This window comes from Pelobates fuscus, chromosome 1 (assembly GCF_036172605.1).
Source record: "Pelobates fuscus isolate aPelFus1 chromosome 1, aPelFus1.pri, whole genome shotgun sequence".
Lineage (NCBI taxonomy): Eukaryota > Metazoa > Chordata > Amphibia > Anura > Pelobatidae > Pelobates > Pelobates fuscus.
This window is the reverse complement of record NC_086317.1, coordinates 421,749,008-421,770,637: the sequence shown is the minus strand read 5'-3', so window position 1 is coordinate 421,770,637 and position 21,630 is coordinate 421,749,008. Positions and strand designations below refer to the sequence as shown.

At 40.5% G+C, this 21,630-nt stretch overlaps 1 protein-coding gene across 1 annotated transcript in view; it reads right to left on the bottom strand.

Annotated features, from left to right (window-relative positions):
- The window catches only part of GPD1 (glycerol-3-phosphate dehydrogenase 1), a 34,270-nt gene extending 15,634 nt beyond the window's left edge, over window positions 1-18,636 (bottom strand). The window contains exons 1-5 of the mRNA XM_063428587.1: window positions 18,483-18,636; window positions 12,212-12,389; window positions 9,732-9,872; window positions 9,194-9,332; window positions 8,960-9,072 (exon numbers count right to left, since the gene is read on the bottom strand). Of these exons, the coding sequence (XP_063284657.1) occupies window positions 8,960-9,072; window positions 9,194-9,332; window positions 9,732-9,872; window positions 12,212-12,389; window positions 18,483-18,520 (609 nt within the window). The 5' untranslated portion in view covers window positions 18,521-18,636. The remainder of the gene's footprint in view (window positions 1-8,959; window positions 9,073-9,193; window positions 9,333-9,731; window positions 9,873-12,211; window positions 12,390-18,482) is intronic.
- Window positions 18,637-21,630: the final 2,994 nt, after the last annotated feature.

The following is a 21,630-nucleotide window of genomic DNA, read 5'->3' as shown; positions in this document are numbered from 1 at the left end:
TGGAAAAGCAACTTACCTCTGCCCAACTCAAGCTCTCTGATCTTGAAGACAGATCACGGCGGCAAAACCTGAGGGTAAGAGGGATACCAGAATCTGTTATGCAAGCTGATTTGCCAGAATTCCTGACGGGCTTTTTTAAGAGCCTTGTGCCTGACATACCGACAGATATGATTTTACTAGACCGTGCTCACCGTGTGGCTAAACCAAAGTTCTTGCCCGTGGACGCAGCAAGAGACACGCTGACTCACCTACACTACTATCACGTCAAAGAGGCCATCCTGAAGTCGGCTAGGAACCGCACGCACCTCCCAGCGCAATACAGCCAGCTTCAAATATACGCAGACCTCTCAGCGGCCACCCTACAAAGGCGCAGGGACTTCAAAGAGATCACTGGCACTCTGCGGGAACACAAGATCCCCTATAGATGGGGGCATCCAGTGCGCTTAATCATCCAGCGCAATGGCGCCTTCACCCACGCGACGACGCCCGAAGACGGATTCAAAGCTCTGAAACAATGGGGATTACCTGTCAGCAAGCAACCTGAGCGCCAGACCTCGCCTCAACGACTCGAACAAGAATGGAAGAAGGCGAAAAGATAACACACCTTTCACCGCCACGCACTCACACATGAGTAATACAGATTCAGGACTGAGTAAAGACACCTCCTGATTGTGACCACATCTCCTTGGTATAAGTATCTGACTCTACACCTCCCTTAGCTCACCTCACTCGCATTCTGACCGCACGCACATGCTACCACACATACTTAAAAAAAAACAAAAAAAAAACCTATAAGTATATATATATATAACTGCGCTCGGGTATCTTCCATACCCATATACTATTTTTTTTTCTCTTCAGCACAGAGGAGAAGGGACAACACCAAAAAAAAAATATATATATATAAAAAAACAAACAAAAAACAAAGTTACTTAATTTCAACAAAACAAAAAAAAAAAAGACAAAACAAAAAAAATTATTGAAATTATAACAAAGCGATAATAAACTACCCCTTCCCTTTGACATACCACTAAAGGTAGTCGTAGTAAGGTGCAGCAACTGACTGGTGGCACATGTGCAAATTGTTTCTAGAACACTCCCTTTGGCACCAGATACACTATGCCAACAAATGCGGTACTCCAGACCTACCACCCCTTCTGACAAAACTGATTGCAGGTTGGAGTGCCCTACCATCTGATCCTACTCATGAACTTGATGCCTCTCCATGCCTATAATTTTTATTAGTAAAATGTTTGTTTGTAACCTCTTTATTCTACAGAGCTATTAAGTGATGTTGCAGAATTGTCTAGTAATGTATACGGGCTAATCGTCCAAGTTGTTATGTTTGTTTTACTCTCATTGCCAACCCCAGTAGTGCCCACCCAGGGTACTCAGCCCAATATGGGCTCTGCGGTCCTGTCCGCACTGCTTCTCCTTTTCTTCTATACTAACTTCCTACCTTCAACTAGTACTATCCAGACCCTCTGTGGGGATGCTATCACACCGACTCCAGACTTCAGTGCCAGAACGCAATTCCCAAGACGAAACCCAACCCACCACGGATGCATGCCGCGAGACGTCTCCTCAGCCAGTATGCGCTTCAAACGCAAGTATAAACCTCACCACACTACTGCCTATATACAACACGATAGACTTCACCTCCAGGTCGCGCATAGACACCTGGGAAACACAAGTAAACCACACTATTGGTAACATAATTAGCGTCTCTCACAGATCTTACCCCTCTGAAAGTATACTGCCATAATGTCAGGGGGCTGAATACCCCTGTAAAACGCCACCTCCTAATGCAAGACCTCCAAAAATCCTTACCTGACGTGGTGTGTCTCCAGGAGACACACTTCACTAAACCATTCAATCTCAAACCTCTGACATACCCGTTCCAACACCACGCCACCGCTAAATCAAAAACGAAAGGGGTCTCGGTGCTCATAAGCAACCGAGTTGCTTTCACAGAACACGAAATAGTTATAGATGAAGAAGGCCGTTATATAATACTAATTTGTACCATCAATGATATTGTTTACACAATAGTAAACGTATACGCACCCAACTCAGAACAACGCAACTTTCTTCACAGAATTTTTGCGAAAATAGCACCTATCCAGAAAGGAATGTTGATATTATGTGGAGACTTTAATCACATCCTAGACCCCACCCTAGACTCATCCAAAGGAGCAAAACCACAGGGACACACACCAGCCAAAAGATTATGCAAAACATACCAGAAACTGCTAGACGAACACAACCTATACGACGCTTGGAGAGTCCTCCACCCCGTAGAAAAAGACTTTACGTACTTTTCATCCGTACATAACTCCTATACCCGAATCGACAGGTTCCTCACTGAGGGGAAACACCTAACGCAAGTGCTCAGTTGTTCCATAGCGACGATTGCATGGTCTGACCATGCGCCTATCACCATGGAACTCAAAGACAAATTTGAAAGCCACAATAGAAGCCCGTGGCGCCTAAACGAAACGTTGTTACACGATAAAACGTTCAAACAACACATAGCAACCACGCTCACCAACTATTTTGCGGAAAACACCACACCTGACGTTTCGGCGGCAAACACGTGGCTAGCTCACAAACCAGTTATACGCGGGGAACTGATAAAAAGAGCCCATTACCTTAAACAAACGTCCCATGCCCATCTAGTCACCTGGCACAAGCAACTATATGACCTTAATAAACTAAACCAAACGAACCCGTCCCCGATTTTGAAAAAACAAATCTCAGAAACGCAGGATAAAATACAGAACCTGGCGCTCACTAGAGTCGGGTACTCACTGAGGAAATTAGAAGCCACCCACTACTCACAGGGGAACAGGGCGAGCAAAATACTAGCCCAAAGACTACGTGACAGACAGGCAACGTCCAAAATAGCGTACATCCAGACACCAAGGGGAGACAAGGTAATGGCCCCGAAAGCTATAAGCGACGAATTTGCCACGTACTATGAAACTCTATACAACCTTAAAAATGACCCTCTAATACCCTCGGTGTCCCCCTCATCTATTGATGACTATCTACAGGATGCCAACCTGCCAACCCTTACACGACAGCATAGGGAAGCCCTTGCAGCACCCATCACTCAGCAAGAAATAAAAGACACGATAAAAACTCTCCCAGTAGGCAAAACCCCAGGTCCCGACGGGTTCGCGAACACGTACTACCACCTTTTCGCGGACATTCTATCCCCAGCGTTGACCACTTTATTCAACCACGCCATAGATAAACACTCATTACCCACAGAAATGTTACAGGCACACATAACCACTCTTCCCAAACCGGGGAAACCTCCGACTGCATGCCCGAACTTCCGCCCGATTTCCCTCCTAAATACGGACGCCAAGCTGTTCGCAAAACTACAAGCCAATAGACTTAATGCGATCCTACCAGATTTAATACACGATGACCAAGTGGGCTTCGTGCACGGCAGACAGGGCTCGGACAACACCCGTAAAGTACTAGACCTCATGCATAGCTCCAGAAAACTAGGACTAGAGAGCCTCTTCATGTCCCTCGACGCGGAGAAGGCCTTTGAAAGATTGAACTGGACATTTTTGAACAGAATACTCCACAAATACGGCTTCCCCACGCAATTCATAGCTGCAGTTGACGCTTTATACAGCGCACCTTCTGCACAGGTCCTTTATGCAGGATTCCCCTCCCGAACAATAACCATTACCAATGGCTCCAGACAGGGATGCCCTCTCTCCCCTCTGCTCTATGTGCTTGCCTTAGAGCTGCTAGCCTCCAAAATTAGAACAGACCCAAACATACATGGTATCCCTCTGAACGCCAAAGAATTTAAACTAAACATTTTCGCGGATGACGTCCTCCTCACTTTGACACAACCATTTGTAACCATGCCCAACTTAATGCGTCAAATAGACCTATTTGGCCGCCACTCGTACTATAAACTGAATGTCTCCAAAACACAGGCACTGACGATAGGAGTAACAAAAGCAGCCAGAATTAGGCTACAAGAGGCATTTCCACTAGATTGGAGGTCGGATCACTTAACATACTTGGGAATCAAACTTACAAAAAGACCGGCTGGACTTTTCCAGGCTAACTATATGGGACTCCTGAAGAGCTTCAACACCACCCTGAGATCATGGGAAGGAAAATTCCTCTCATGGTTAGGGCGCATAGCAGCGATCAAAATGTCATTTACATGGCAGCACAAAAAAAGCAGAATAGCAGCCAAAATCTTACATAAACCAGTAGCGGAGGGAGGCTTGGGCATCCCCAACATATACATGTACCACAAAGCGGCACTATTGAGCACTATACTTGCGGCGCACAACCCCCAATATATCCCTCAATGGATAGGTATAGAGGCCTTTTGGCTTAATTTGAACCACATAAGCCCGATCTTCTGGATCGATAATACGAAAAGACCGAAACCATTCCCGGGCATCCCAACCACTCAGTTACTTGTAGACGCATGGGACGGGGTGAGGAAAACGCTGGCTCACTTCCCAAAAATACCAATGGCAGCGCCCCTGCAATCTATAAACATAATGATCCCCACATTTCCCCATAAGGTGTGGACCGACAAGGGCATCACACATGTTCACCACCTTTATCTAGGGAGGCACCTCAAAACGTTCCCTAGCCTTCAAGAGCAATTCGATCTACCCACAAAATCCCTGTTCCCCTACCTCCAACTCAAATCGCTACTAAATAACAATCCACCCGCCACTCCTGACAAACTTGTAGGCGCTCCGACCTCAAGGTTTGAAAATATGTGCCTGTCACATAAACCTACCATTAAACCCCTATCTGCGTGTTACCACCTACTACTTCACAGCCAGCCCACACCACTCGAACACTACAAAACAGCTTGGCACAGAGACTTAGGAACAGAGTTAAGTCTAGAGCAGTGGAAAAGGGTATACGTCGCGCATAAGGGTCTCACATCGTGCGCCCAACACTTAGAAATTCAACGGAAAATACTTTACCGCTGGTACTTAGTGCCGGAAAAAATACATAAAATATGGCCCGCCACCTCAAACCTGTGTTGGCGTTGTGAAAGGGAGGTTGGCACAATGATCCACATATGGTGGACATGTCCCACGCTGTCTCCTCTATGGACACAAGCCCTCAAACTCATGTCGGACCTGACCGGTCACCAAATAGGCAAGGCCCCTGCACTATGCCTTCTTTATGTGTTTCCCGAAAAAATTTCCAAAACTCACCGAGCGTTGATATACCATACGCTTACTTCAGTACATATCCTGCTAGCTAGACAGTGGAAGTCCAAGGACATACCGTCTCATACACATCTGATAAACCAAATTGCACTAAATTGGACATATGAAGCAATGCACCAACACCAGTTTGGAATAAATCCTGCGAAAGCGCAGGCAAAGCGCATATGGGATAAATACATCACACACACAAATAACCCCTCAACCAATGGCTAACGACAGTGACATGCATCGTCCGTGGTGCGGTGATGGCTGGAACGATTCTACCAGGAGATTGAAAGACACACCGGAGGCTGAAGTAGATCGCTGGAAGAACTCTCTCCCATTTGCAGGGCACCGAGTCACATCGGCATAAATCCTCCCTTCCCTCTTCTTTCTGTACCCCCCCTTAATTCATATTTCCACATAAAATGTATGGGGCATGTTTTTTCCTCGTATCATGTTCTATTATGTTTTGATACTAAATGCAAGCAGCTATAATGTGATGTCCACGATAAATGTAACCAGACCATAACTTCCTCTGTTAAGTTAAATATGACATTTTGAAGATACACTTGCATTACTGTTTTGAAGGCATGTCCCAATAAAAATTGTCAAATAAAAAAAAAAAAAAAACCCTCAGTCCAGCATTGTTCTAAAGCAGGTTTCTTCAAATTCTGGCCCTCCAGATGTTGCTGAACTACAACTTCCCTGTTGCTGATCCCACGTAAGTTGTCAAACCATTCTCAACACTGTGGTACCATACAAGTATCAATACGATAATAAACTAACACAACTGTATGCGGCAGGTTGAGGTTTTTAAGGATACTCATGTTTTTGCCCATAAAGAATATCTGGGAAACAATCATTCAAAACTCTGCTCCATTGGTACATTCCATTTCCTGAAGCTTTAACACAACATATTATTTTGTAAGAAACACCAATTAAAAGTGAAGACACTGGAGAGAGTGCATACAGGAAGAGCCAGAATGGCCCTGTCCATAGGTAAACTAACAGCAGAATACCTTGAGGGATATTTTGTTGTGGATGTAGAGGTATAGTAGGGATTGGGGACCCAAGCCCGGCACGTTTCCGTCTGCTACTTAGTTTCTCCCAAAAAGCTGTGAAGATTTGTTCCAGCTTCGTTATCAGCTAGATTGCAGATCTCCAAGATTTGACCCATGCATGATGTTTGCCATATTGTGTTGGACCTTGCACCGGTTGACTCTCGCACTATGTGAGCCCATACTAATAGATGCCTGGATAACCCTTACTGGCCAGGAGGGGCAATCGAGACAGAAGCTTTAACTTTCAGATTGACAATGGATAGAGAGACCCGCGCCACCATGTAGTCCACAAGTAGGCCATTAAGTTGCTCCTGCAGCAACTGCCCAAACTGGTCAGTAATACCTCCTTACTGCTTGTTTGCTGAGCCCAAAAGTTGTAAGGCATAAATAGTAGCTGTTTAGCCTACAGAAGCAAGCAAACAGTCCTCCAACTCAATAAATCTCAATTGTCTTCGTGGAGCTCAGATGAAGTCCGACTGTTCAGCTTGGCAGTCAGTCTCCACCCCCAATTCTTTATCATTGCATGCCAATGACACTGCTAGACTAAAACATGTATACACAACTTAAGTACATCCTTTCATTCTGAATATAATGTTATGACTATATCTGCACCTAGATATTACTGTATAAGTGTCAAACCTCTTCTGTACTCTGTGCCTGGCAAAATTATAAGAGGAACACACCTAATCACATTGGGCTCGATGTGTACAGCAGCGCCAGGACATCCATTTTTGACCTCAACCCATTAAAACTCTGTCTTGTTGTATATTTTTCTTTGTGCTCAATGCCCCAGTTTAGAATATGAATACACAGTATGCTGTTACATCATTTGCCTATATATTAACACTCCTTAAATAGAATAATAGAGGACCAAGGTGCCACAGTTTCAATTGAACTCCTTTAGAGTCTGTTTTTTCCAAAAGGATTTAATTAAGTTAACGAGGGACATGCAGAACAAATACAAAGAAAGCAGCGAGGATGTTGGCTACCAAAATCCAATTACATGCTGGAGGGATTGAAAAGGCATTGCGAGCCAGTGTCTTGGTCAAGTCATGGAGCTGAATTTAATTTCCCTAACTTCATATAAAACTGTAATTAACTTATAAGCAGAAAAAAAATTATTCAGGAGTTGTTTTTAATTGTAACAGTTTTTTTTTTTTAAAACAAACCTCGCTGTTCATATAAACATATAAATAATAATTAGGAGAAAGCTGCAATTTAATTTAATGCTATAAATTATGCAGATTAACTTACAATTAAGATCAAACAGAACTGTTTAACACTTTCCCTTTAAATTCCAAATCTCTACCAGACAATGCTGGGAAAATCTGCTCTAACCTCATCATTTTCTTCTCAGTATGTTCGAAATACCTGACCAACGTGACCTCTGTATAATCAGCTCAGTGTCTTGCAATGAGACAAATCTTTCACAATGAAGGAAAACTGGAAAGCTGGGCCCGTGAAAACGTGCAAAACTTCTGATCTCATCCATTAGGGTCAATCGAGTGTCTCAGTCAATCTAAGTAAAGTGCTGTGTTTATTCACCAAAGTGAGAAATGCAGGCAACTTAAAGAGATTTTCAAATTGAAGGCCAAAGTAGCCAAACTGATAGCATAGCTGGCTGTGAGAATTTTTCTGGTTCAGCTATTTTGACCTTAAATTTGAAATTCCACTTGAATTCCTTGCCATTGCCATTTTAGTAAATATCCCTGTTTGTTTTTAGGAGTTGCAAACTCATAATGATTAACTTTATTAAAAGAGATTTAAAAAAAAAAAAAAACTACTTTATTTGTAAATCGGGTAGCAATCTTGCAATTAGTACATAAAACGCAAGGCATGTATTACTACTCTTTCAGTAAAGCAGTACTTTTTATAATTTCCTTCCTGCCATCCTACCTTAATACATGCTGTCAAAGTGCAATTCATGTATTCATTCCTATCATTTTAAGGGACACTATAGTCACCAGAACAACTACAGCTTATTGAATTTGTTCTGGTGAGTAGAATCATTCCCTTCAGGCTTTTTGCAATAAATACGTTTTTTTTTTCAGAGAAAATGCAGTGTTTACATTACAACCTAGTGATAACTTCACTGGCCCTTCCTCGGATGGCTGCTAGAGGTGCTTCCTGGGGCCGTGGTGCACAGTGTGACTGAAATTCAGTGTCTCCACTCTCTGCATGCAGACACTAAACTTTCCTCATAAAGATGCATTGATGCAATGCATCTCTATGAGGAGATGCTGATTGCCCAGGGCTGTGTTTGGCTTGTGCTGGCTCAGCCCCTGATCTGCCTTCTTGACAAGCTCAGCCAATCCAATTTGAAACCATTGTGATTGGCTCAGATCCCCACTTCTGATTATGTCAGCCAAGCAGGCAGATCAGGGGCAGCAGCAGCAGACTGGAATAAAAGTAGAATTTTACTATATGTAGGGGGGCAAAAGGGGGAAGGGTAGATGGTGGTTTTAACACTATAGGGTCAGGAATACATGTTTGTGTTCCTGACTCTATAGTGTTTCTTTAATACTATTATAGAATAGCTGCTGCGAAATTGAACTCTGCCATAAGGCACTATATTACGTTGTGGTAATAGATACTGATTGCTGGATAATACTGAATATATTCCATTAGAATGTAAGCTAACACACCTAAATACTGAAACATATTTCCTACCTTCAGTGCTCCACATAGTTCCACTGTGTCTGCCTCTTCCACCACAGTTATACGAAAATTAGGGGTCTGGAACAATTCCTTCAAGATTTTTCCTTGCTCTTTATTTTTACTGCCTATTATTAGAGAACTGGGTTTTATTCACAGTGAGAAACATCAGACACATCACTTGATGGCACTCAGGTATGACATTTATGGGTTTCAGAATGATCTACTGTGACAAACTATGTCTCTTACCGATTGTTGTCTCACAGAATTTCCCATCAGCCACTTCATTGGCGATGTTTGCTCCCATCAAAACATTCATCTGGATTCCCAGTCTTTCCCGAATTATATCGGAAATGAGACGCAGTCCATCGGGACCCTCGTCTACTCCCTGCAATGCATCAAATTTAACAGTTCAGAGAATACACATCTTATACTACCCATCCGACAAGAAGCTTACAATCTAAAGGGATAACGTGTAATTTTGATGTCAAAACACAATCTGACAAATAAATAAATAAATAAGGTATTTGTATCTTAACCTCCTACCACTGCATCCATGGGTCAAAGTGGTGGGTGGTTCTATGTTGAAGAATGGAACACAGTAAGAAGATAGAAGTGGGGTATTTCATAAGTTCCTATAAAGTTTATTTGATTATCAGAGAGGCGACAGGTGACCTTTTTTTGATGAATTACCTGATGGTAATCAATTTATCGATGCACGTTTAGGATTTCATCTTCACATTGTTGGTACATTGTGACATATCTCAACCATTCGCATCACACCCACCTTTATAAGAGACAACCCAAATGCATCTTTCTTTATGGTAGACTTGAGCTGGTCACACAATTTACCAATGAACTGATGGGGAACCACAAACACCAGGATATCTGCTCCAGCTGACGCTTCCAGCAAGTCGGGGACAGCTATCTAGAAAGAGACAAAAATATTTGATAGCACATACTGGATTATTCATTGAAGCGAGAATTCCAAGTGAATTTCAAATTTAAGGTCAAAATAGCTGAATTGGAAAACTTGTCTAAGTCAGCTGACCTGTAACTTTTGAATTAATTTTGTATTCTCACTTTCGTAAAACACCATGATAGAGAACTCATACTTGGGTTATCCTGAAACCATGACTTATTTATTAAAACCTTTCCAGGTATGATCTGTTAACAGTATAGATAGGACCTCAAACTCAACTTAACAGATCACAGAAAATATGTTTAATTTATGTTTTGGGTAGCATTTACCATTTATTTGGGACGTAATAAGAAGGCAGTTAAGAGAAGGGAAAAGGAGAAGTGTGGAAGGGCATTTAAAGGTAAGCTTTTACTTTTTAAAAATATCATATTATATAAATTATCACTTCTTTGTGTATTATTTAGTAATGCATACATATCCTTTTTTTCAGTGCATCTCCTGTCTTACCCTTGCTCATTGTTGGAATTTGGAAGTACTGCTTATCAGACCAAACACCACACAAAATTTGAATGTCACATTTTTTTTTAGATAGTAGATGTTTGCTAACTGCCTAATAATACACACAAAGGCTACAATGCATGCAATATTTTATTTTCGGTAATAATAATAATAAGAATAATAAACAAGCTATAACCATTTTCTTTTAATTTAGTGAATTTTCAGTCACCCATCTTCAAAGTGTTTGAAATATTAAATATACCGCACTCCTAAATACTCCTGGGAAGATAAACATGAACGTGTTTCTTGTATATGCTTTTTTTAACTGTACAAAAATATATACACGCTGCAGCTTAAACAAATAAGTGCGCAAGGAATAAATACAATTCATACACCGAAACACAAAACTAAAAAGAATCTGGATGAGTTTCGCTTCTACCCAACGACGCTTCTTCAGACGATCTACTTCTACACTTTCAAAGTGTCAAATATTAAAGGTGTCTTTGGGAGGAAAGTACTCATATTTGATTTAAAGAAACCGTTTCATAGAGTGTAGGGTAACATTATCACGGGTCACTGTACCTGCCAAACCGGGGCATAAAGTCGGCAAAATGGGGCATACAGTCACACAATTAATGAGTAAATGAGAGCTGATGTATGGACTTTCTGTGACCCCAAAAAATACTGCTAAGGAAACACTGAAAAATTGGTAAGTTAAGTCTAAATACTTTGTACCACTGAGTGCTATCTCAGAAGATCAAACTCTTCGTTCCACCACTCATTCATGCATTCACTGCCTCAGTCTGGTCTATAACTATAAGGTAAACTAAGCAAAATGCTGATTTTTGATTGACAAGATATTTTTATGCGGGAAGGTTAAAGGTCATGTTGAATAAGTGAGCAATACAATCTACTTGTTGGTTTAGATAATCTCTCAGGATCCTTTCAAAATCCAATGCTGGGACTCCACAAGGCCTTACGTGGGAATATTGAGATGAGTCAGCGATAGACACATTATGTAACATGGTGAAGATTATAATTATAATTCTGTATATCACAACCCCCAACTCTCACAGTCACAGAATCCAGGCAAAGTCAGCGCATCCTAATAGCACCTTGAAAGATGACGCTCTGCCTCTCTGTTAATATAACATCATTCAATACATTTTAAATTGTATTAATACTATAGGCCACCGTAGATCATCAATGACATGTAGCCTTCCTTCATCATAATCTTGGTTTACTAAATATATTTTCCATGTTCTGTCTTTTCTGTGTCCCCAATACCAAATCTCTCCTAATTCATAAACCAATTTAAATCAGGACCCAAACAATCCCTGCCACGCCAGCTAAATTCATGACCTCCCTCTCTTGCCAATTTTATATCCTCCTTCCCTAGCAATTTCCCCCCCTTACTCTCCAGCCAATTGCTTACACCCCCCTCCATATATCTTTTCATACCCCACGCCATCCTTGATCCCCAGCCAATTTTAGTAACTGAATACACAAGCTCACTAAAGTCTCTGCCTAGAGACATTCAAGTCTCATCGGAATGGAAAGGAACTATAATGCCTTTCTTGTTGCTTGCGATCAAAAAGCAGGAGCAATGAATGATTTGGCATGAGCTGTGGAAGACCATCAATATATCTCTAGAATGTAAGCTCATTGAGCAGGGCCCTTCACTCCCTCTGTTCCTGTACGTCAAGTTGTCTGGTTACAATTACATGTCTGTTAGTCCACCCATTGTACAGCGCTATGGAATCTGATGGCGCTATATAACTAATAAAATAAATAATAATCCATGTTTGCCAATATGCCACTTTGGGCCTAGTTGGACTGAAACTTACCACATTAGCTGGGAGCTTGTGCCCAGGGAGGTACTTCACATTCTCGTGTTCTGTATTAATGATTTCCGTTAGTTTTCTCCCTGAAACTAACTCCTCAAACACCCACATTTTCACCACATTGTCAAACTGGGGGAGCTTTGCAGCATTGTCACCCACGATCTTCGCAATTGCCGATCCCCTGGGGAAACAGGGCATAGATTGAGAACAAACACCAAACAAGCAGTTCCATGTGACACTGGTAGAACAATTTCTAACATTCGGCCAGGAATATGAATGAGAACATTTTGTGAACAGTGAACACAATCAGTAACAGTGACGGACTGAATATATTAACAAAATGCCTTATGGTCTCTCTATGCATGTAAATAAAGTGCTTGATATATCATTCATATCCTGGTTACTAATTAACCAGAAAACAGGAATGGAGAAGTCAAAGACAAACAACTAAGGCTTAGTATTAAAAGAATTATATTTTTAATATAAATAATGCTGAATGAAGGAATGCAATACAAAAAAATAAATAAACTTATTTACCACTGTTGCATAGATTTAGAAAAAGTTTTTCAAGGTTATTCTCGAAAATTGTTGTCAGATTTTCCAACTATCATGCAGAGATATAATGTCAGTGCTCAAAATGTACACTCGCCATTAGCCATTGCTGAGTGTATATTTAGCCCCGGCTAGTATTTCTTGGTTTCATCCAAGCTTACACTGCTGGTGGCATGGTTAAAGTGCCACTTGGGCAAATTTTGTTTTTTAATTACAGGGAAAACAGAATATGGGCTCATTTTTGTATTTGTCGAAACTCACATGCCAAATTAATGGTAATGTTTGAGATAATTAGATGTTATTTAAAACGGCTGCAGTATGAGATTTATTACAGCTTGTTAGTTTCCCTTTGATGTAAAATCCAGCGTTTCCACTTGAGAAAGTATAAAAATCACAGTTCATTGCCATACGAAATTGGCAAAAGATAACAGCGCGCCAACAGCAATCTGTCAAACCATTTAAAATGGTCACATGATATGGTTCAAAAAAGTAGGTTTGGACACACCCAGTAGTTTCTTCAGCAGTAGTCGCAGACTTGTCAAAGGCTCAGGGGAGCCGAAACATTGTCAAAAGTTTTGTACTCCACAATTAAGTCTACCTGCTGAAGAAACTACTGAGTGTGCGCAAATCTACTTTTTTTGTTCCACTGGATTTGTCTGGGCTGGGGTCCATCCTGTTTTGGAGCACCCTACGGGGAGTACTCCCCAAAAAATGTGTGTGCAAGGTCCTCTGAAAATTCTACACAACATGATGTGGATAGCATACTCACCTGCGGGTATGTACATTTTTTCAAAATGGTAAATTAAACTATAGTTTCCTCCTTCATCAGGATTCTTCTTAAATAGAACACGGGTGCTTTGCCTCTAAATGACAAACATGGCAACCCACAACTGTTCTGAGGTATGTACAGTAGTGCCACTGTGTAACTTGTGATGTGAGGGTGTTAGTTGGCTTCCTACTGAACCACATATAAAATGACTGAAAGTGTGTTTAAAAGTTTCATACACAGAGTTTGGTGGAGAGTCAAAATAAATAAGCAGGGCCCCCAGGATGTCAACCTCCCATATAAAAGAGGCACTTCATTTGAATTTAATCGGAAGATATAAATACTATAAACAGGACAGCCTACTGATGGTGAAAAGTCAAATCGTTTAAAAGTGTCAAACAGTGTCAGCTGACACTTCTCAACCAATGAATACTGGCTAAACCTGGTATTTGGAGATACAATATTGCGGAAAAATAAGCTTCCCCTACATTGGACCAGCTAAGACCGTACAGGCTGTTGGCACACAACACAGTAAGCACAGTACGATAGATGTCAAACTATTCATAAACAATTTGACTCCTGACACCATACATTGCGCAGTAGTGACTGTGTTGCTTAACCCCTTAAGGACCAAACTTCTGGAATAAAAGGGAATCATGACATGTCACACATGTCATGTGTCCTTAAGGGGTTAAAGGTACTACTCACTCCTAAGACAATACAAGTGGAGCAAAATATCCACTGTCCTATGATGATTTAAAACGTATATCATTACCACTAGGTAATGTGGGTGAAACGCGTTGTGGACCGATTTCACCAATTTTTTTGTCATAATAAAGGTTTTGGTTATTTTTTTCCATACATACTTGTACCATATACCTTTCCTTCTTTAGTTACCTGGCATCCTGATCTGATCTCTCCAGTGAAGACCTCACCATGCATCCCAGGTGGGGATTATACCACCTATGTTGATTATACTAAGCGGGCTATCTGCTCAGGTAAATGTGAGTATAACCAAATTCTTTTTACTCCTGGCTTAATATATTTTATACAGAGAGCACTATTGTTGCACATTTTTATTTTCATATCCTGCTGCTAAGACACCTGCTGGTTAATACCTCCCATCGATATCCCTGAAGTGGGGGATCAAATCCACTGCAAGCGCTATACACTAGAGCTAGTTTTAGCTCTCTTCCATGTGAGTAGGCCATTTGGATTTCCTTTTATACAGCGTTTACCTTATTTTCAACGTATTACACCATTGGAGCTTTTCTTCTCTTTTTTATATATTCCTGGATTTTAAACATATGGACGGTATATTAACCTGAGGATACAAGCAAACCCTATCAAACTTACTATTGTAAATTAGACTTTATCTTGGACCTTTTGTCTGTATATTTATATTCACGGTTTTGTATCATCATAGGACAGTGTATATTTTGCTCCACTTTTATTGTCTTATCAATATCTATGTTATCCCTTACCCCTTGGTGCACCCTATTGTTTTGTATTTCTATTATCCCTTTTGGGTTTTTAGGAGAGAATTTACCCGTTTAGGTGTGCTGCCTTCCCTATAGAAACGTAGTGCTGTTCCATTTCCCCCTTTCCTTTTACTACTCACTCTTAGTTTATTAAAGGATTCAAAGTAAAATACGTAGCATGTGTGCGACAATCAGAACCTAGTATTTAAAAAATCTGAGCTGATTAGGTTCCAGAATCCCGCTATAAAGACGTTTATATAAAAACTGACGTTCTAATAGCTGTAAATCTCTCTTATTTGTAATTAAAAAAAAGAAATGCTGAGCCAATGTTCTAAACAAAAAAGAAAAAATAATCAAGAGAAGACACAAGCAGTTTTTAAAATATTATATGATACTTTAAAGAAAATATTTCATAACTGAACCACCTTCTCTTGCTGATTTGTCCCCTCCCTAGCAAAAAACGAAACTTACATGATGCCTGTAAGCACACCATTGTAAGGACTACATTGTTGCAATTAAGATTTCTAAATCTAAATCTAGATTTCTAAATCTATAATCCCTATAAAATATTTATGAGCTGCAGGATGCACCTTTAATACCTTGATTATTCCTTTGACAATATGGGCTGTTTTAAAATTCTACAATCACCTACTTAAAAATTATTTGATATAAATTGTGGGATTTCCCAGCATTAGACACCCTCCCCCTATCAATCTATGATGTACAAAGGCCATCCAAATATTTGTACAGATAATGTTACGTAAATGACTTTGCTTACTGATGCATGTAGTGGTTTTGTTCAAAGCGCTTAAAAATAGTTTGACAAAAAAACAGGGACTGCGCGCGTAACCTTCTAGCAGCATACATGCTAGTGGTTATAGTGCTTGGAAAGTGTGTTTGTATTGTAAAATGTTCAGCGTACACTTGGCCTTGGCGCTGTTATGTTTATCCTGTCTCTCCCTCATGGGTTTACACTATCTACAGCTTATATCAAAACAAACATGAAAACCTTAAAAATAAAATTCCACTGTGCAGCACGTGAGTGGCTTCCCTGTTTGACCTTATTCCACCATAACTCAACCTCTAAACTAGAAATTTTCTTTTTTTTTTAGGAAAATAAAGAAATTATCCTGACACCCACCACTACAAAGATAAAATATACATTTTACATAAGGTCTCATTCATATGGATTTAGTGGAATTCACTGTGAGGTTTCCAGATGATCTCGTAAATACAAATAAATTCCATAATTTAATTATATCCTATGTATCGTCAGAATAAAAAAAAAAGGTTTGGAATATAGAAAGGTGTGCTAGAAGGGGCAAAATAGGGAAAGCCATATGAAGAGTTGGAAGGGGGAGGGGGAGTAGGAAGTAACAGACCTCTCTCCTGTGGGAAGAGTAGCTCATGGAGGGTATGGGTGGTGGGGGGTATATTGAAATTACGATACCCGGAGCAATGGAAATTTAAGTCAGGGTTACCCGGTGGAGGCGTGAACTAGTAACAGTATGAGCAGAAATATTTAATATTAGATATAAAAAATGTTTAGGGCCCAATGCCCATTTACCTATGAGAAAAATTAATTCTGTTGCCTTCTCTCATAATTATTATTTTTGACATTTATATAGCGCCAACTTATTCCGTAGTGCTTTACAATGACATTTGTAGTTAATCAGAACTAAAGCATGTATATAAGCCACTGGAACGGAGGGACAATGCTAAAAATCTACTACTCACATTAACCTCTATAAAAGATGCGTTAAGTAAAATTATAACAAAAACCTACTGTGAGAGAACCCTGCTCATAAAGTTATACTTGAGTTTAGGGTGGTTTTTTTTTTGGGTGGTGGGGGGGTGGGGGAGAGGGTGTCTGAGATGTGGAGCATTGATTGCTTTGCTCACCATTCTGGTACTCATAGGGTTTACAAAAGAGCATTTTAACCAAGGAAATTAAATGAAAATGTGTTGAAAAGAAACAAAGCCTTTAAAAACGAGCTCGTAAAGTTTAATTCAATTTTCATCTCCATTATATGATACGAATGCTATGTCTTTACAAATATTGGATATAATAATGGTTATAGCCAACAGGGCCAGTTTCATGTTCTGCTTAAACATAAATTATTTAGTATGTGCCATTTACAGCTTTGGATCACTTCCTAAAATGAAACATTCGGAATGGGATAGCGCTGTATAAAAAATAAAATAATAATAATTCCAAATGCCCTGGTACAAGGCTTTTCAGATATTGCAGTAAGGCAATTACTGGACATGCTAGGAACATCATATCGGGCAATCAGGCTCCCCATCAGGGGTGGGTAAGAGGTAGATCCCCAGTTTTTGTAGAAAGGCTACTCCTAACATGCTTTACCAATCAATGCCTTATAAAGCAGGCACACTCTCTATATACCCTGAGCATGTACAAATAATGCTGACTTGGACCCCCTTGTACCAGTAAGAGCCACAATACACTTGCCAAGAGCTAGAGGAGTTTCCTTCTCTCTAAGTTGCTTAATCAGGAAAAATGAAAACTGAGCATTGTGGTACAGGCTGTGGGTAAGAAAAAGGGCAAAGTTCATGGGTAAAGGTTTTTGTAACTGATACTACCAGACAGCTCTCAGTGTGCTATATATTAACGAGCAAGATAGCTCAGTCTAGGTTTTTATGGATCTGAAACTGGATTGACACAAGCAATAGATTTCAGTTATAAACCAAGCAATATACACAATCAAACCCTCGTGTTTTTAGAACATATGATAAGTGTGTATCACGTGACGAGTGTCAGCTCTGTATATGACCACATGGTTATTATTAACCCCTTAAGGACACATGACATGTGATGATTCCCTTTTATTCCAGAAGTTTGGTCCTTAAGGGGTTAAACACATTGAGATCTGTTACTGTAAGAAACATGGCAATACAAGTAGATTGTTTAAAACTGCCCACACTGTAATAGATACAGTACAATTCTAGTTAAATGCAGCTTTTGGTTTGTGAACAGGATTTTTTAGGATCCTCCAGCAGCTCAGCGCAGTATTTATTAAAGGGCATCGCAGACGATATATGCTGATTTGAATGAATAAACAATGGGCATTTAGTTTGCCACCCTGGCAACAAAACAGTTAATTGGACAGATCTGCTCTAACCTAATATAACCCATGGCAGCTGTGCCAATGTACAAAGTGATCACTGCTTGCACAGGTTGAATAAAGTTCATTGTTTAATGCACATAAAAACACATTTAGTATTAGTAGGGCAGGGCAAAAGGCTAGATACTCAGCTATGGCATAACCATAACTCACATGACTATTTACCAGCCTTAGGGCTGGCACAGCACCACGAGAGCTGTAACTGTACATTATCTGTGGGACCCGACATTTAACTTCTGTAAACTCTCATCTAAAAAGGCAACTCCTGATAATATCTTGCATTGTGTAACCTGAGTAATGTGACATTTAACATTGTCCTATTCACTTACCAGTTGCCAGAACCAACGATGCAAACTTTGAGAGCCATTGTGCAGTGTCAGATCACACAGTGCTGGGTAGTCAGAGTCCAGTGATCAGCTCCCTTATTCCAGTGTTAATACCAGATCACTCCAGCAGCCGTCCTGCTATGTACTCAGCGCTAAACTCTCAGCATTTAAACAAGTGTAACAGCAGGCCAAGCCCCCGGGCTCTGATTGGCTGAGGGCGCTGACTTTTTACCTACTTGTCAATAGCCTGCTTAGACTGGCAACATTGTACCAAGATCCTGTACCTCCCAGGAGAGCTGTAACCCTTTACTGCCAGGGACAAGAACTGATCTTTAATAGTGCATATACAATCTGGAACACAAACTTTATAACATTGACAAAGAGCAAAGTATTAAACCAGGAATGGTACATGTACAATGTTATGCATTAAAGGGAGAATTCACGTTTAATCCCTTAAGGACACATGGCATGTGTGACATGTCATGATTCCCTTTTATTCCAGAAGTTTGGTCCTTAAGGGGTTAAAGGGACACTATACACAGACTACTATCTCAATGAAGTGATCTGGCCGAGCTGCCCCTTTATTTTAACCCTGCAACTGAAAACATTGTAGGGTTAAAATACACACCATACCTGCTGAAGGTTCTTCGGCCAATATAACAGTGTAAAACACTGCTATATCAATCAGATTGTCACAGAGACCATCTGATTGGCACAGTTGAGCATTATTGGCGCGCATGCGCACTAGTGACTAGATTATTTTCTATGGTAAAAAAAAGTGTTTTATTGGCTGAGATCGAGATTGATGGTTTCAGCCAAGGAAACAGGTCTGGCTGCACAGAAAGTACTGCAGCAAGAGAAATGGTAAATAAAAGTACCTATGTGACCTTAAAGTGACACTATACTCACCCAGACTCTTCCAGATGTAGTATCCCTGACCTTTTACCCAGCAATATAAAATATTCCAGGCTTTTTTATTTTTTAAGAAAAGGTATGTTTACATTGATTGCAGGGTTGAGTCCACCTCTAGTGGCTATCAGTGTAACAGGCACTAGAGGCGCTTGTGCAGCACTGTTTCAATGGTTTCCAATTTCCTATGGGTAAATCTGAATGCATGCAAAGCGCTTGTGTTTTTGCAGTAGATCTCCAATGCCTACTATGTCTCCTCTGTCTGGTCGCTGGAACCTGAGAGGTAAGCAGCACAAAAAGAGCCTAGGCTCTGGAAAAAATTAAGACTTTTAGTAATAAAAATAATGCTCCCGGTAAGGGGGACATTAATACAAGCAGGGCCACTATAGTGTTAGGAATACCAGTCTGTACTCCTAACGCTATAGTGTTCCTAAAATGTGACATTTTGAATTCTCACATAAGTGAATAATCCTGTTTTAAAATATATCATCAGGTGTAGATGTTGTGACCTAACTAGACTCTAGATTTGGTGAGGTCTCATACAAAAATCCAATAAAAGACCTTCTAATTCAACTTACATTACTCTTGCTTTTTAAAGGAGCACTCCAAGCACCATGATCACTGAAGCCTGCTGTAGTAGTTATGGTGCCAGGACTGCCCTGATGCTCTCAGTGTAATTTGTGAAACTGTTTTAGAACGACACATGGTACCAACGTAGTGTCCTTCAGTAGAAGTCGCAAGGCTCTCTGCAGTTTAAGCACAGACGATACAGGGCCGCCCTGCTTAGGTAACTGGATTCCCATACAAAGAGAATCGTTAAATAGGTTCTGTTAGAGTAGGCTCCCAGGAGAACCCAGGTGAGTTGTCCAGCTATTCCAAAATAAAATGACAAATTACACTGGAACAGTGCCAAGGTACTTCTAGCACCATAACCCCTACAGCAGGTCACAGTGGTTATAGTGCTTGGAATGTTTCTTTAAGCCTCTGATTACCACTTGCTCTAAAGTCATGTCACATCCTCCAGCCTCATAAAACCCTTATCACCACTTTCCTCAGCTTTTATTACATTAATAAAAAAAAATTACATCAAACTCTAACCCCCACAAATCTCTTGACTATCACATTACCCAAATCATCTTAATCCCCTCACGCTGGTCCAATAAACATCTCAATGCCCATCAGTTAAATCCTCTCAAACACCCCACTGCAATCTAATTACCCCATCCCCTTAATCTCTTTACCCAACCCAAATACACGCTCAACTTATTCACCCCAGGGCCTTAACTCCCACACCCAACCCCAATAATCACATTAGCCCGATCTCAAGTAGAAATGCTCCCATATTGGCAGTCATCTAAATAAATGCTTGGGCCATCTTGCCACTGCACCCATCATAAAATGGTACACTGTTTATCAAGCTTGGAATGAGGAGAGGCAAGACTCTAAACACACGCAAATCAAAATGAATAAAATTGCTAGACAGCAGCTCTGAAAGATGTTTCCAGAAAATGGTCAAAACTCCACACAAAAGTCACACTACATTGCTCATGAATTGTGTGGTATTATAAACATAGTATTTGCATCAAAGTTTATAGAATACAATGCAGAGAAGTTTAACATATAGGTGCTATCTGTGATGCTGGGTTTGGTTTGTATCCGAAAAGCTTTTCAAAAGTTAAGATGGTGGATCAAATTAAATCACATCAGCAATATTTGCAAATGGTCTGCACATCTGTAGGAAAGGTGATAACATTTAAACTGCCAGCTGGACTAAAACCCATGGTGTTTGAGTTTCTAAAGAGTCAAAAAATGCATAAAACCGTAGGGTTATAGGCAGTGAATAAATGGAGAGCCCTGTTATTTCTGAAAGCCTTTGTTAAACGCACGAGGAGGCTTATCTGTCTATTAGAAGCTGCGATATGGTTAAGAACATAACCCAATACTACCAAGTATGATTGATTGCAAGTTATTTAGGACAATAAGTAATAAGTCTTATCAATCCTCGTAAGGTTTATTAAAGCCAGAGGTTGGGAGTCAGGTCCAACATGAATGCCCAGGTCCTGCTCACCAGTCAGCTTTCCAGTTCTCCAAGTCAGCACTCCGTGAATTACTTCATTTCTGCTCTTGATATTAAAGTTGCCACCAGACTCCCCAGAGTTTATCTTCCATGATGCAATTGGTGTGATATGTGCTGACTTTGGAAAGACCAAGCCAAATGAACCTAAGAATGATCACAGGGCAT